At 27.2% G+C, this 16,229-nt stretch overlaps 2 protein-coding genes across 4 annotated transcripts; both read right to left on the bottom strand.

Annotated features, from left to right (window-relative positions):
* Positions 1-968: 968 nt before the first annotated feature.
* On the bottom strand, positions 969-7,256 carry LOC149881705 (polyadenylate-binding protein 1-like). Its single transcript, XM_090067550.1, has 8 exons — positions 7,131-7,256; positions 5,293-5,406; positions 4,863-4,962; positions 3,650-3,876; positions 3,218-3,317; positions 1,943-2,175; positions 1,642-1,747; positions 969-1,292 (listed from the first exon to the last, which is right to left on the bottom strand). The coding sequence occupies exons 2-8, from the start codon at positions 5,325-5,327 to the stop codon at positions 1,143-1,145; spliced, it is 951 nt and encodes a 316-aa protein (XP_089923676.1). The 5' UTR covers positions 5,328-5,406; positions 7,131-7,256; the 3' UTR covers positions 969-1,142.
* Positions 7,245-16,187, bottom strand: LOC149881704 (uncharacterized). Of its 3 annotated transcripts, XR_016445220.1 has the most exons (12): positions 16,074-16,187; positions 15,640-15,908; positions 15,268-15,489; positions 14,992-15,133; positions 14,779-14,838; positions 14,499-14,604; positions 14,019-14,205; positions 13,863-13,907; positions 13,606-13,641; positions 12,310-12,430; positions 7,571-7,736; positions 7,245-7,423 (listed from the first exon to the last, which is right to left on the bottom strand). XR_016445220.1 is itself a non-coding variant. In XM_090067549.1 (10 exons), the coding sequence occupies exons 2-10, from the start codon at positions 15,859-15,861 to the stop codon at positions 12,419-12,421; spliced, it is 1,032 nt and encodes a 343-aa protein (XP_089923675.1). In that variant the 5' UTR covers positions 15,862-15,908; positions 16,074-16,187; the 3' UTR covers positions 12,205-12,418. The 3 variants fall into 3 exon arrangements, 1 of the variants encoding a protein (XP_089923675.1); XR_016445221.1 differs by lacking the exons at positions 7,245-7,423; positions 7,571-7,736 and adding an exon at positions 9,317-9,965; XM_090067549.1 differs by lacking the exons at positions 7,245-7,423; positions 7,571-7,736 and having other exon boundaries at positions 12,205-12,430.
* Between the last annotated feature and the right edge of the window lie 42 nt (positions 16,188-16,229).

The following is a 16,229-nucleotide window of genomic DNA, read 5'->3' as shown; positions in this document are numbered from 1 at the left end:
TGAAATTCTATGAAGCAGTAAGTAAAAGAATATTTGAACGTAGAATTATTAATGTAAAAGGCTTATTAGAATATTTAGATGATCCCAACACTTACCTTAAAGCACTTACACAAAAAAATGTAATATTAAAACGATCAACAAGAAACGAAATTACTCTAGCAATTAAAGAAATTGTTCATCGTTTATTTCTCATTGATGAGAATGTTAATGAAAATATTTTAAATTTAGAAGGCGAGGCCACATATGAATGTACTGAAAACATAATAAAAAAAGAAGAATTGAATCGCATTTTGTCAAAGAAAAACACCAATGTTTCAACTGTAGTAAATTTTCAAAATAACGTTTCATCTATTAAAAAAGAAATGAGCATTTTTGAAAAAATTAACAAAAGAAGTGGAAGTCATTTATTTGAACAAATATACAATGCTTTGTTAACTATTCAACCATCGTCGGTCGAAACTGAAAGATGTTTTAATGCGGCAGGGCTTTTTGTAACTAAATTGAGAACATCATTAAATGAAACTATTGATTCGTTATGCTTTCTTCACTCATATCTTTTACAGAAACAAAAATGACATGAAATAAACGTAATTTAAATTTAGTCATATTAAAAATTTCTATTACAAAATATATCAAAATATAAAATATATTATAAAACTTATATTTGAACTTTTAACTGTATTAAAAATTTCTCATATTAAAAATTTCTATTATAAAATATCAAAATATAAAATATATTATAAAACTTATATTTGAACTTCTGAAACGTTTTTCACAAATGTATTACGAATAAGCTGTAAAACTTATGTTTTCAACAACTATCTAAATTAAAATTCTTTGCCTCTTTCAACCATTGTAATATTATAACCATTCTTATTAGAGTGGAATACTTTATTACTTTGAAAAAAAATTAACTTATATTAAAAAAAACTCAAATAATACTGTTTATTGTGTAATTAAAGAAAAACTTTATTTTTATTTTTCATAAATTAATCGATTAATAATCGATTAATCGTTTTTTTTTTAAAACCAATTAATCGTTAATCAAAAATTTCTCAAAATGATTAATCACAACACCCTTAGTGTGTATATAGGCAGTTCGCATTTCTACTACATTGTGAACTTGCAATTAGAAAGATGTTTTACGTAAAGATTTTAAAGTATTTGACGAACTCCGATCGGCATATTGGACATTCCTTTATTCTAGTAGCACAATTCTCGCAGACGCAAGTGTGGCCACACGGATCAAATGCAATTTGGGTAGTTAGATGTTCATAACAAATGCAGCATTCCTAAATTAAGAAGATAGAGCTTTTTGCTTTTAAATCTTAAATATAAGAAACTCATACAAATAATTACTGGCTTGATACCTTTTAAAGATAAAAATTTTATGTCATTTAAATTCTAATTTAAATTCTAATATTCACTGACTTTTTATCTCTATGTTTTGACGATTGCAAAAAGTAGATGCTGGCGTTCATATTTCAAGCTAATTGCTTAACATAACATAATAAAGAATTTAGAAGTTAGAACTAAGGCTATAAAAGGCGGATAACAGTTTCAAACTTGCAAGGATAATTCTAAAATTATGCATAATACACGTACGATGAGACTAAAGCTGGTTGAAAAATAAAATGAAACCTTTTCAGCTGTTTCTTGGTGACTTGCAACTGGTGTACAAGCTTTTCTCTTTTGCTCATGCGCAACAGTGATTGTATTTTTAGGAAGCTTCATACCATTCATTACTCTAAATGGTATGATAAAAATTTCAATTTCATTAAAATGTTACAAAAAAAACAAACAACTAAAGGTTAATTTCAAAAAACTTTAAATTGGCTCAACTATGACATCGAATGAGAATGTCTCAACAACTTGCTCAATCAATTTTTTTTTAGTTTAAATGTAGAGTGAAATAAATATAGTATAAAATTGCATGCTTTACCTGATTGCTTGGTTAGCCTCTTCCTCAGTTTCAAAGCATACATATCCATACCCTTTACTTTTTCCCCATTTATTGGTCATGACCTTCGCTGATATAATTTTTCCAAAGCTTTCAAATAAGCGCTTAAGTCCATCATCATCAACATCTTCATCTAAATTGCCTATGCATAACTTGTTTTGTCTGCTTTCTGGTTTATTTAGGCTTGAAGTTGAAGCATGGAACTTTAACTTATTCTAAAAATTAACCATCAATAACTTTTAGTGAGTTAGAAACAAAAATATAATTTAGTAAATGTCAGTCATTATTCTTTTGTTTCCTTTAGTTTTTTAATCACAAATCTTTTTGCATTTTTGTTTTCGATGCAGTAATTTTGCTATAAACAATCATGAGTAGAAGGATTTTATTTTCCTAGAGCTTTTAAATTGCAGCAGCATCATAAAAGAATGTTTACAAAACAATAGAATAAAGTTTTATATCTGCGGGTGTTGAGCACGCCAAGTATATATTTTAGTTATCTTTTATACTGCTCAGAGTACGAAATGTATTTATTATACAAAACATGTATTTAAAAATATTTTTAAAAAAGAACTTAAACATAGTACTGGTTTCTCTTTGTTCACAGAAATTGTTCATGGAGCTTCAAAATGATGGATATGTAAAATTTCCTTTACTATAACTTTTAGTATAAATTGTATTAATTTAGTATAAATTCTATTAATTTAGTATAAATTGTATTAATTTAGTATAAACTGTATTAATTTAGTACATGTTGTATTCATTTATTATTAACTGTAATAATTTAGTATAAAATGTATTTAGTATAAGTTGTATCAATTTAGTATAAAATGTATTAATTTAGTGTAAATTGTGTTAATTTAGTATAAATTGTGTTAATCTAGCATAAATTGTGTTAATTTAGTATAAATTGTATAAATTTAGTATAAATTGCAAGTTCACTAAGTAAATTTATACTCAGTCTTACACAACATATTTAAAATAAACACAATTTTTAAATATAATTTAAATATTTAAAATTATGTGAAACTAATGCCTGAAAAAGTTTTTCTGATGCTTCAAAGTTGCTGGTTGTTTATGGTTATATTTGTCTATCTTACACAACATAGAATCTGTAGAAGCCCATTTTATTCAGAGTCAGAAGAACACATGATTTTTTGATCATGAAAAAATTTTCAAACACAAAACTAATTAGTACTATAGGTATTATCACATTCTCCTACAGAGGTTTTTACTTTTATAGGAAAAAAATTTTCTTACATTCAAATTTGTAACAGATGATTCATTTTTCTTTTCAACTTTAGGTTTATGAAAATCTACAAGGAGCTGTTTGGAATGATACTTAAATCCATTCATTGATCTAAAAAAAAAAAATCTTTCAGAAAAAAGTTTAATTTTTTTGCAGTTTGAACTTGTTTTATATTTTAGGTTCAAACTACAACTTCATTATTAAAAAAAAAAAAAAAAATAAATAAATATTTCCTTTGTGAAATATTGACTCAAAATATACAATGATTTACTTATTTTTCAGCATTTAGGTATAATTATCTTGATAACTGAACAAATTCATTAAAGACAAAAATTTTTGGATTAATGCATTAGAAGCAAAATTTGGATTTTTAGTTCTTAATGTAAAAACACTCACTCATTAAAAAGCAACACAAAATCAAATAAACTTGATATCAATTTTACCTGATGGCATTCAGAGCTTCTTCTTCTGTAGAAAAGGAAACAAAGCCATATCCTTTACTTTTACCATTTTTTTCTAGTATATTACAAGATGTTATAGTTCCATAAGGAGTGAATAAACTCCGCAGTGTACTAGAATCAAGTTCCTCATCCAAATTTCCAACAAATAATTTAAGTTGGGGTAATTTCTGCGATTCCAATGCCAAATTCATTTGAGAACTATATTTGTGCTGAATGAAAAAAAAGCAACAATATTTTTTATTTTTGTAATGAAAAATCTAACAGAACAAAACTACTGAAAATTTTGAAACATTGCTATCTATATATTATGCAATTTTTGGTTCACATTTACAATATGCATGCCAAGTATGGGGACAATCTAAAACCATCTGCCTTTCTAAAATCGTTTTGCTTTAAAATAGAGCAATACGAATAATTTATTTCTGTCCAAGAGACTTCCCTACTAACATCCTGTATCTTAAATCCAAAGTTCTTCGTTTCTATGATTTAATCCAGTTTCTAAATTGTTCATTTATCTGGGATCAACAACACAGTCTCTTTCCTTCCATATTTCGTAACTATTTTAATAGTAGGACAACATGTGGGCATAACCTAAGATCAGTCACTTTTAACAACTTAACCATCCCACAAAAACGGACAACTAAACATGGAATAAATTCCATTACATATCAGTATATCCTTTCTTAGGACACCCTTCCGTACACCCTAAAAACAGATTTTATTCTTAGATCCAAGAATCTGTTCTTAAAGTAACTCCATCATTTTTACCTAAAAAGTTACGCTTAACTTTATTCTTTACCTCTATAACTTTTTTCTTTATGTTTATGTATATTTTATAATTTCTTACTTGTGTATGTTTATACATGTATGTATATGTGAATACATTATAATAACTACTTGACCTATATTTTAACTCTTTTAAAAGTCTATTTTATAAGTATTACTCATAAATTTTTGTAAAGTTCTACTTTTACTATGTGACTAGTTTATTTCTTATGCTTTTCTCTTGACTTTTCTTTATATTATTTAGGTCATTGCATTTTATTAGTGAATTACTATTTGCAATGACCTATGTTTTTTGTAACATCCTTAACACAAAATATATTGATATTGATTGATTGACTGTTTAGAACTATAGATATTATCATATTCTCCTACAGAAGTTTTTACTTTTATAGGAAAAAAATTTTCTTACATTCAAATTTGCAACAGATGATTCATTTTTCTTTTCAACTTTAGGTTTATGAAAATCTACAAGGAGCTGTTTGGAATGATACTTAAATCCATTCATTGATCTAAAAAAAAAATCTTTCAGAAAAAAGTTTAATTTTTTTGCAGTTTGAACTTGTTTTATATTTTAGGTTCAAACTACAACTTCATTATTAAAAAAAAAAAAAAAAATAAAAAAATATTTCCTTTTTGAAATATTGACTCAAAATATACAATGATTTACTTATTTTTCAGCATTTAGGTATAATTATCTTGATAACTGAACAAATTCATTAAAGACAAAAATTCTTGGATTAATGCATTACAAGCAAAATTTGGATTTTTAGTTCTTAATGTAAAAACACTCACTCATTAAAAAGCAACACAAAATCAAATAAACTTGATATCAATTTTACCTGATGGCATTCAGTACTAGTATCAAGTTCCTCATCCAAATTTCCAACAAATAATTTAAGTTGGGGTAATTTCTGCAATGCCGATGCCAAATTCATTTGAGAACTATATTTGTACTGAATGAAAAAAAGCAATATAACTTTTATTTTTATAAAAAAAAGATCTAACTAACCAAAACTATTGAAAATTTAGAAATGATAGAAGCTTAGTTGTTTTCAACATGTCTAACAAAGAAGCAAAAAATGTTTCAAAATAAATTTCAGTTATGATTTAAGTTTATTGAGACACTTATTTTCATTCATTATCAAATATTACAATAAATTATTAGAAACAGTTAATTTTCAAACTCCCAAGCAATTTCAGTGAATTTGAAAACTTGTTGTTTTGTTGAGGAATTTTTATTATTTCCAGGAAATTCTGGTATTTCCTGAACTCAAGGGATAGGAAAATCAAAAATTTACTCTTAAGTCTTTTGATTTGAGTAAATGCATCTATTTATAAAACCATTAATGATATTCAAGACTGAGCTATAATCCTTGTTTGCAAAGACACATGGTTGTCCATACAGACATCCTCATTAGATGGCAGTTTATATGACATAAGTCAAATTATTTTCTAGAAAGGTTTTTTGCTCAATTCCAAGCTTTGATAGAAATCTTTCACCTATCTTTTTCTAAGTCACTGTTCATTATAAAGCTTAGAATATTTGGATCAACTCTGCCACAATCAACCAACATTACTAGCACTAATGAACTGTCACCAGGTTCTCTATATATTAAAGCAAGGCTAACTTTTATTCATCATTCTTTCTGCCTGAGATGAGTAAGCTTCAACTCAACCTGTTTTGATTTTAGTACAGCAAGAATTGAATTTTCCTTCCTCAGGTACATCAAGTCTCATCATACTCAGGGTTAAGGTTCTATTAAAAATGCTAACAGAAACATTAAGGCTATTTTGACAGCATAGTTTCCTGAAAATGAATTAGAACAAATGGGTAACAACAATCAAGCTTGTCCAGTTGCAAAATAACACTACTCATGATTCAAGGATAAAACATTATCAATACTAGGTAATTCATGTGGAAGAACAAATATAATTCAGTACAGCTATATTCAGTTCTCAGCTCATCTCTATTCAATTGTACTCAGTCCTACATGTACAAGAGCAGATATAAGTCAGTACAGAATGTAAAAAAGGTTTGCTGGCTTCTGTTATTGGTAGACCTTTTACTCTAATGATAAATCACAATTTAACTAAAGTATGTTAAAAGCATTATTATACTGATCCCTGTTTTAAGTGTTTAGCATATTTCTACAGCACCATCTGGGTTGTGATAATGACAATAACAGAGGAACAAATAGTGATGAAATCCTGCATATCTATTTTGATAGGAAAACACTTCCTGCATCAAATAATTGATTATTAAAACTAAATTGCTTAGCTTTTAATGTTTTAATCCATGCAAAATCTAGCATTATGTTAAGAATGCAACAATAAATAAAAAGTTCTGTTTTGATAAAGTAACCACTTTTAAATACCCAGTTGTTTTTAACTACTTACATAGAATCAAAATGTTTTAAAAAGTTGTTCAGTTAAAATTGGAAAAATAAAAGTTTATCCAGGGTTTCATTTCTTTTTTTTTTTTAAAGTTTACTAACAAAGCATTAATATATAATAGACTTAAGTATAGAGTTAATATATACCCGTTGAAATTCTTTGACATACTACATCATAATTTTTCTACTTTATCTTTGTACTTAACAAACAATATAAACAAAAAAAACTGTTTTATAAATAAACAACAACTAAAGAACCATAACAATAAAGAAAGCAAAACAACCTTAAAGTTAAATTGTTCTGTTTCAATTGTAGTATTACTTTCCATGGACGCTACATATAACTTCTTGGAATGAAGCATATATCCATTCATAACTCTAGAGATATTAGATTAAAAAATTGATCAACCAGAAATCTATCAATCAATCAGAAACTCTTTGCAAAAAAAAAGCCAATATTAGCAGTAGTCACTGTGAGCTATAAAGACCACCAGGTTCGACTCCTCCACACCTCTAATTTTATTTTTTAAATAAGTAAATGCAGTTTGTATAAGTCTTCTTCAAGTGCAGAACAAATCTAAAGTTGATCAGAAGAGTTAGTATTTTTTAAGTTTTAAAGATTAGAAAAACCTAAAAAATTAAGTCTCAAAAATAATGTAATTCGCCATTCTTGGCATCTTTTTCTTTAACAGTTTTGAATTGATTTAAGTAAAAAACAACATACGGTAAAGATGGCTGATTTAAAACAGTGTGTTTGTGCAAAATCTTTAGTAAAAGTATGACCATTTGTAGCAAATATAATCAATGAGTATATCTGGCCTGAGAACAATGCAGAGTTTAATGTCTGTCCAGATGTAATTTGTTCAAGTTGCAGAAGAAACATCTTTTTGCTGGAAAAAGGATCAAACACTTATAAAATATAAATAAATTATAAATGTTGTAGACAGATTTAAATTTCTTTTTGATGACGTGACAATTTTAACACTAGTGTTGTTTCGACGCTTATTCAAACTGGATAAGTAAAGTTTCTCAAGTATATGACTTAAAACTTATTTTAGCTAAACAATTAATACATATAAAGATATAGATTTTTTATAAAGTACTATTTTCAAATTAGGTTGACAGACCAAGAATTAGACATAGTACTGAGCTTAGTGATATTATATGATCATCTCATGTTAATACAAAAGATGTTAAATCTCTGAAAAAAATATGTGCAGCTGCTGCTTTACTCTTCTTGCAAGAGGTTAAAGAATAAATAATAAAATACTTGATAAGTAAATTTAAAGTTATGAAATATTCATTTATAAACTTCAATAAAAAACTTTTAGGCCTTTTACACCATTATTATTGTAATGGTGTAAAAGGAGTTTAAATCACTTTAATTTAAGATTGGTAAAAAAAAGTAAGGATTGTTTTAACAACGACTTTTAGAGAGGAGGTAATATCATCATAAAGGGGGTAACTTTATCACTTGAAGGGAGGTAAATAGGGTAAAAAAATAAGCTCTTATGTTACTCCTGATTGATTTCAGATTTGCCCAATACAAAAAAATAACATATCTAACCAGCACTTATCTTAATATGAAAAAAAAAATAGAGGTGGGGAAAAGTTGAACCTGGCAGTCTTTATGGCTCACTGTGTTGTAGCATGCATAACAGGAGGAGGATCACATCTAAACAGATGTGGTCCTCCTTTAAAAGCCCTTAACTTTGATAGTTGTCTCATTCTGTAAGGTTGGTCTTCAGAGTTGATTTCTTTTTAACATTATTGATAAACCTATAGAGAATGTTTATGATTGAGTTTATAGCTGTTCTGATTACCTAGAAAAACTCAGAGAGCTACAGAATATTTTCTTTATTATTATTATTCTCTATAGATCTATCAATAACTTCAAAGCTTTCATCACAGCCATTAGTTGCCAGCAAGTAACTAATGACTATGATGAAAAAAAAGATCCACTTCATCCAAGATGATGTAGATACAAGTAGAATATCCACTTGAGTCAACACTGTAACATGATTGCAAGCATGTAAAAGCAAGTAGATCTAATCCTCAGATCTACTTGTTTTTGCAATAAAATTAAAACGTAATACAGGGAAGTATCAATACTTGATGACAAGAATATTTTGGACAGGATCAAAAGGACATTATCAGAAAATTGCAAGATGCTTCTAGTCAAAGCTAGATAAGAGACATTGATTAAAAAAAAGAAAAAAAGAGAAAACTCAAAACTGTAATCTAATAATATCTCACAAAAAAACCAACTGATGGCCTGAGAATTTCAAAAAAAACAGACTATCATTAACAAGAATAATCAAAGAATTGCTGAATCAGGATCTGTCTAAATAGACAATTAAACAACCATTGTATTCATTTGGTTTAAGAGCCTATAGTGCTTAAAAGTGAGCCTTTTATACAAAAGCAAAGGAGCTGGAGCCATGGAGCCACTAGTTCTAGCCAGAGCCAAGAAAAACTGGCTGCTATAGCTCTCAAAAAATTTTAAAAATGTAGAGATTTTTTTTTTAACAGACAAATTTAAGCAAAAATTTTAAATTTCTGATTTTTTTTGGTTGTTTTTTTTTAAATTTATTTTTAAAGTTTTTTAAAGTTTTTTAAAGTTCAATTTAATATTTGACTATTTGACATGCTTTAACATTTCTATTAATGGTATTAGTAGTTCAGAGTTGTGCCTTTAAAAAGTTTATACAACTTCCTTATTTAATCATTAATATTCTAAACTTCAAAGTATTTCTATTTGATCATACATAAAATCAGTGGCTCATCAGTAACTCACAACTCATTTATTAACAATAATATACAATCCTGGTAAAATCACTGCTATCATACAAACTGCAGAGTACAAACCTTTGCTTTTATACTATTGGAACTGCCTTGATCAGAAGAGATTAGAACTAACTCATGTTTTACTTGCAGTAAATGCTTTTTATCATGAAAATACAAACTTCTTGTTTACTGAAGATCACCATAATGACAGTTATTAAATAACAATGTGAACATTATCAAAAATGAATGAAAAAGAATGCTTTACCAGAAAATCATCCAGGAGCAAGAAGGTATCAAAAGAAAATCAGCAAATATTTTGGCAGTCAGTTCACCTGAAAAGTGAGACACATCATCAGATGACAGACAGAAAGAATATACAAACTTTGATAGCTTTTTCAAAAAGATTACTAGCACAATCTCCAATACAGAATTCAAGAAAAGAGATTGTTATAAATAGATCTTCAAAATGGTGCTTCTTATCTATTTTTTAAATAAAGCAATCATTTCAAAAACATTCTTTACTTCAGGTGGAAGTTATTGATAACATGACTAGATGGTTGAGCACATTTAAATGCTTGAGTGTCTCCTAGAACTGCAAGGGTTGTTAAAGAATTAGGGGGGAGGGGGATATTTTAAAGGTTACTTAGGAGTCCAAAGGTATCAGTCAAAACAAATGAAGGAACTCAAAATTATCCTGAAGAAAACATGCTATTGCAAAAACTTTAGTTTTAGGATATCACACCAAGACACTTTGTAGAAAAAGATGGGATACAGGTCAACTACTTTTAATATTGAATATCTATATTAAAAGATTCAAATACCAGCTTTTCTGTATTTTTATTGTTGTTTTTTTAATTATTATTTTTAAACATTATTTTTATACTTTATTTACTATTGTCAACTTTTAATTAACAAGAAAATGTTAAACTAACTCAAATTTACATTTACATAGAGGTAAAAAGATTGCCATACGCATTTCATATTGCACCATAGTTAAAATTATAAATATAATACATTGCATTTGGTTGACAATACAACGACTTAACATTAGTTAGTTGTTTTTTTCTATATTTTATTCTCTTTTATGTGTTAGGAAAAACCAAATATAAAAATGAAAACTGTAAGTTACTTTCTTATTTTTATCAAAGAAATAACAAAAGATAAATGTTATAACTATTACTAGGCTTAACTCACCATTAATTTATTCATTAAATTCATTAAAAGTTCTAAGAAGTACATCAATTATTATTCTGATTTAAGAAAATTGTAAATGTGGTCTTCTTTAGTTGAATCCATTAAAAGCTTTTTCATTTTTATGCCCTAGCTTTTATTATTTTAATTTTTTGGTTATACTGCAAGAAGAAACATGAAAACATCTTTTCATTCTATTTAGTAAAATGTATTTAAATGGTAAACACCTTTTAATCAATATATATATATATATATATATATATATATATATATATATATATATATATATATATATATATATATATATATATATATATATATATATATATATATATATATGAGTGTGATTAGTAAAAGACTTCTTCACTCAAGAGTGCACAATAGCCCGGTGGCAAGAGCAATTACATTGAAAATACAGCGAAGGATGACGAAATTGTTGGTACCTAAAGTTTCATACCGGCATACCGCAGTGGGCCAGTAGGTGGACAAAATGGGAAAAATTTTAGTTGTCTAATCTTGAAAACTTATTTAATTTTAGTATCTATATATAATAGGAGAAATTTATTGATAATTTATTTATATTAAACCCCTTAGTTACCAGGACTTTAAGCATTTGAATATTGAAATTAAAGAAAAAAAAAAAATATTTATAAATAAGTAATTAACGGTGACATTAACATTGCGTTATATTTCAATTACATCTACAATTTTGAAACAAAAAATTAGTACATGTTATTCTAGAGTATTTAGAGATAAGAAAAACCAATATGTGAAATAAATTTGTCATAGCATGTTATCTCAGTTATACTTTGAAAATCACAGATTAAAAAAAAAAATTCCTTAAGAAATTTATTTTTTGCCACACAATAACTTATAATTACCACAATTTGCCATCTTTTGTCTAATATTTATTTGAGCTATATGACATTTCAATCGAATTTTAATTGATTGCTCGTCCCCTTAAATCCTTGTTCAGATTTTATATGTTTTAACTTGGTTGCTATAGTACTAAATTTTGCATAGCAACGACATATTTTTACAATAATGTTGTTTTAACAGTATTTTACTTGCACTAAGTACACAATATTGGGGGTATGAATTAAAATGAGATTTACAATTCTTATGAGGTTAATTTTTTTTGGTTACTATGGATACCTTACTTAGCATAGCATAGCAACAACATATTTTTGGTAGTTGTTAATAATTCAATTGCTAACACTAACAATAATTTAATTACTTTTCATTTTAACTACTAATACTTGAAGTAATTTAATTACTAACAAGTATTTGTAGTCCAGGCGACATATATATTATAACACAATTATCATGAAATCCAATATTGCCAACCTAGCTGACCCAAGAATGCCACTTATATGGGGTGATAGTGTACACATCCCAGGGTCACCTAGTGCAAATTTTAAAATCTTTTAGGTACGCCTGCGGGAAAAAAATGACTTTGAAGTTACAAAAATGAAAAAAATTTACCTTCTTTTTTGACATAGCAAAACTGCTATAAAATCCATACCATAAGTCATGGACCAATAAAATTTGGTGGCAATGTAGCCTATGCCAATACCAAGATTTGGGTAAAGTTTCATCCCAATCCCTGCAGTATAACAAAAGTTAAGGTAGTTTTAGTATTGATTTTTGTTGATTTTTTCACTTACAGTGCAAAACTTTTCTGATTATGGCCTATTACAAGCCCCCAGGCCATAATGTGGGTAACACATGTGCTCTAGTTGAATATACCGACAACATTATAAAATAGGGATTTTCATGTTCTTACCAAAATTTTTGGTTTCGGGGGGTCAAAACTGTTGTTCTTGATTGAGCCCTATTTACCGTATATGCACCTTTTTCTATATAAAACATTATATGACAGTGCTATTAGTGTCCCATAAGCATTCTTTTAACTAAACCACTACCTTAGAAGTTAGTTGAGACATTTTTACAGATTTTTTGATGAAAATTATGAAAAATCTTGACATTTTTTACTCTTGTAACTTTGCGCTTATTCTACATATGGATTTAGCCCTGAGGATTTGTGAGCAAAGCAAAGAAACGTGTTGAAAACCTTTTGCATGTGATTTTCAACTGGTCAACATGTGTTGTGTGTTGAAAAACCCTTTTCATACATAAAATCAGCTAAAAATGCCTTAAATTTCCTTAGTGCTTTGTTTTCAAAATCATTATCAAATGTACAAACTGTAAAGTTCAATAAATTTACACTAACAGTGAATTAATTTCTAAAATTTATTCAATTCTATTCATTTCTTATGATATCTGGACACTCTTTAATTTATTTAACATCACATTTAAAGCACTGGTCAGTTTATTATTCTTAAAAACTAAAATCTCTCTTTGGTTTAAAAATTCCAACAAGACAATGGCCCTAAGCACACTGTCAAAAGTGTAAAAAATGTGGTTTAATGCTAACAAGATTGATGTTTTGGAGTAGCCCGCACAGTCACCAGACATAAATCAGATAGAAAATTTATGGGAGGAAGTTGATAGAAACATAAACTGGTCAACTGCAACAAATTTAGACCAACTTTGGATCAAAATAAAAGCTGCTTGGGATGCCATTACGCCTAAACAATGCCAAAAATTGGCATTGCTGATTTAGATTGAAAGTAAAATATTTTATGACATCACAATATTTTCAGTAAAAAAGAGTTAGTTTTAATTCCTTATAAATTGTAGATTTTCATTAAAACTTTATTTACATTCAATTATTAGAAGTCATAAAATTAATGATTACTTGTGAACTAAAAAACCAACCTCTTTTTTTTCCCTTTCATTGTCTTCAGAGATTTTCTAGAATTGAAATCAAAATTTTTTTACAATTTGGAATAATATTATTAGCGAATCATTTATTTATTCATTAGGTAAATTAAATACTTTAAAAGAGCTATGAAATATTCATATTGGATGATGTAAAGAAAAAAAAAGAAGTCATGCTAGGTAACTAATTTGCTTTATATGAAATATCAACCAACTAAGTTTCTATATAATGATAAATAAACAAATAACTGAACCTTTTTTAAAACTGTTTCAATGTCCAGGGGTATTTTGTATTCTTTCTAAAAATAATTATAACTCATCAAATCTTAATCAGCTTTATCCAAATTTTTTGCTGTGTGTGCTTCCCAGTCAGCGAAAAAAGCTATCTATTTTTTAAGTATCAAATATACCTTTCCTCTCCACCATAATCCTGTGACTCCATAGTTGTATCTGAGCTCTTTCCCTTTTTCTATATTATGCAGAGCCTGAAGGCACAAATGAGGAACACTGTTAATTTCAACTATCTTTATTGCACAGTTTGGTGTTGATGAATCGTTTATTAGTTTCCCTAATCGGTTGTTAAATGTAGCATCGATACTATGAATAATAATTAAAATTATTAGATGTTAATAAAAGAGTTCTAAAAATACACTAACAAATTATTAGATGAAATTATTAGTGTGTTTTTACAACTCCAGATGAACTTATCAGAAATAAGCACTTGAAATTATCCACTCATAAACTCTGTTGTGAGTTTATGAGTGAATAATTTCTAGTTCTTGTTTCAATTACTTTTTAGTGAGTTTCTAAACAGTTAAACAATTTCTTGTTAACTTTTCATTATGCATGTTTCACTAAAAGTTTTTTTTTTAAATATGTGAACTAATTACCAGAGTTCTTTTCCTTGGTACTTAAAAAAATACAAGTAAGAGCCTTCTTTTTCTTCATCATACTTTTCCTCTCTGTTACAACCTTCTTCTTTTTCTGTCAGATCACCTATTTTATTAGAATTTTTTGAATAATGTAAAAGTTATAAAATCATTATTTTAAATTAAACAATTCATTAGAAAACTAATTTATTTTTTATTTAAAAAATGTTATTTAAAAAATATTCAAAAGAATTATTGAACTAAATATATCCAAATCTGTTGAAAATATTTTTAAATTCACCATCATATTCCACAATAAATTCTCCTTTACTGATAGGCACAGTTGTGAAAACTCCCCATCCTATGAAGGAAAACACAAGAAAATAAGATTAGCAATAACAAATTGTTTTTTATTAGATGTATTTGAGTTTGATGTTTTAAGCAAGTTTTAAAATATTGTGAAATTTGAATGTTTTCTTTTGAAAGAAAAATTGTAAAATATTAAGAGAATTACCAATATCATTGTTAATAAACAATTTTGTCAAATTTGGTTTGTCTGATTTTTTGGCAATCCAAATCTTAGCTTCCTCCTCAAAAGATATCCCTCTTTGAACATTAGAGCGTGTTCGTTTCTCAGCTGTTTCACTCAGTTTAATCTATAAGGATTTTGATAAAAATTGCAATAAAAATTTTTTTTAGTTGATTATTGTCAGATAAATAGTTTGGTAAAAGTATGTGAGTAAAAAGAAAAATTTCACAACAAATGTAAAGAAAAATTATTAGTATATACCTTGTTGTTCAAATTTAACCTTAAAACCTGGGCATTCTCTTGATTTTCTGTGTTATTGGGATAACATTGTCCCATAACCAGACTTTCAAGGAGAAGGCCCTGGGAATTAGGTTCATTTAACCATTGTGAGTTTTCTTTAAACCCTATACTATTTTCTTCAGGTTGGGTTTCTTTGATTTTACAAGAAAACGTATTAACTGTGAAGTCCATAAATTCAATATTCTAGCAAGATATAAGCAATATACCATTAAAAACTTATAAAATGTGAAAACTTTACAAATCATAAATAAATAAAAATGCAAATTTGATAGTTTAATAAATTTAAAAAGTTTAAGAAAATTTAAAAAGTTGTTAGTTTTTTTTTTTCTTTACCTTCTTGAGCTCACTACATGATTGCAAACTAGTCCCTAGAACATTGTCCTTGTTAAAGTTATCAATTAAATTATCTTTAAAAAAAACACTTTCAAGGAGCTTGTCCTGGGAACTAGTTGCTAGGTCAAGTTTCTTATTATGTATTTCTGATTCTTCAAATGAGGTTATTTTTTTTTTCTTAGCCTCTTCACTTGTAAAAGAATTCTTGCAATTTAATGTCATCTTGGATACCTCATCATTGGATACTCCATCATTAACAATTCTTGGTTCTAATAAGAACGAAATTTTTAAAAAGGTTTTTTGGAGTCTCACTATTGTCTTAGTAAATAGTTACACATTTTTCAAATGTATGACAGTAATTCAAAATTTTGAAAACACAAAATTGTTTTTAGTAATAAGAAAAGTTTTGAAATTTTGGATTTAACTTATTTTACCTGAGAATTTGGTTGCAGTTTTTCAATTTCCAATATCAGAGCTTCCTTTTGCTTGGATGACAAGGTGTTCTCCATGGATTCAATAAACTGCAAATAAAATATTGCTTAGGAGTTAAAACCGAAAAAATTTGCACAAAAAAACTTTTTTTTTAACTT

Source organism: Hydra viridissima, unplaced genomic scaffold (genome assembly GCF_058129835.1).
Source record: "Hydra viridissima isolate aposymbiotic clone 2 unplaced genomic scaffold, HvirCarnegie_v1 scaffold_11, whole genome shotgun sequence".
In the NCBI taxonomy this organism is placed as follows: domain Eukaryota; kingdom Metazoa; phylum Cnidaria; class Hydrozoa; order Anthoathecata; family Hydridae; genus Hydra; species Hydra viridissima.
The sequence above is the reverse complement of the archived record's forward strand: the minus strand, read 5'-3'. Positions and strand labels throughout refer to the sequence as shown.

Bases quoted from the DNA above. Each gene is read 5' to 3' on its own strand.
- LOC149881705 (XM_090067550.1), bottom strand. From the start codon at position 5,327: ATGAGGAACTTGATACTAGTACTGAATGCCATCAG. The intron at 3,877-4,862 runs GTAAGAAAATTT...TTTTTCATTCAG, and splicing joins CATCTGTTGCAAATTTGAAT to CACAAATATAGTTCTCAAAT. The intron at 3,318-3,649 runs GTAAAATTGATA...TTTTTTTTTTAG, and splicing joins GAAGCTCTGAATGCCATCAG to ATCAATGAATGGATTTAAGT.
- LOC149881704 (XM_090067549.1), bottom strand. From the start codon at position 15,861: ATGACATTAAATTGCAAGAATTCTTTTACAAGTGAAGAGGCTAAGAAA. The intron at 14,206-14,498 runs GTAATTAGTTCA...TATTATTCATAG, and splicing joins TACCAAGGAAAAGAACTCTG to TATCGATGCTACATTTAACA. The intron at 13,908-14,018 runs GTATATTTGATA...AATTATTTTTAG, and splicing joins GATTATGGTGGAGAGGAAAG to AAAGAATACAAAATACCCCT.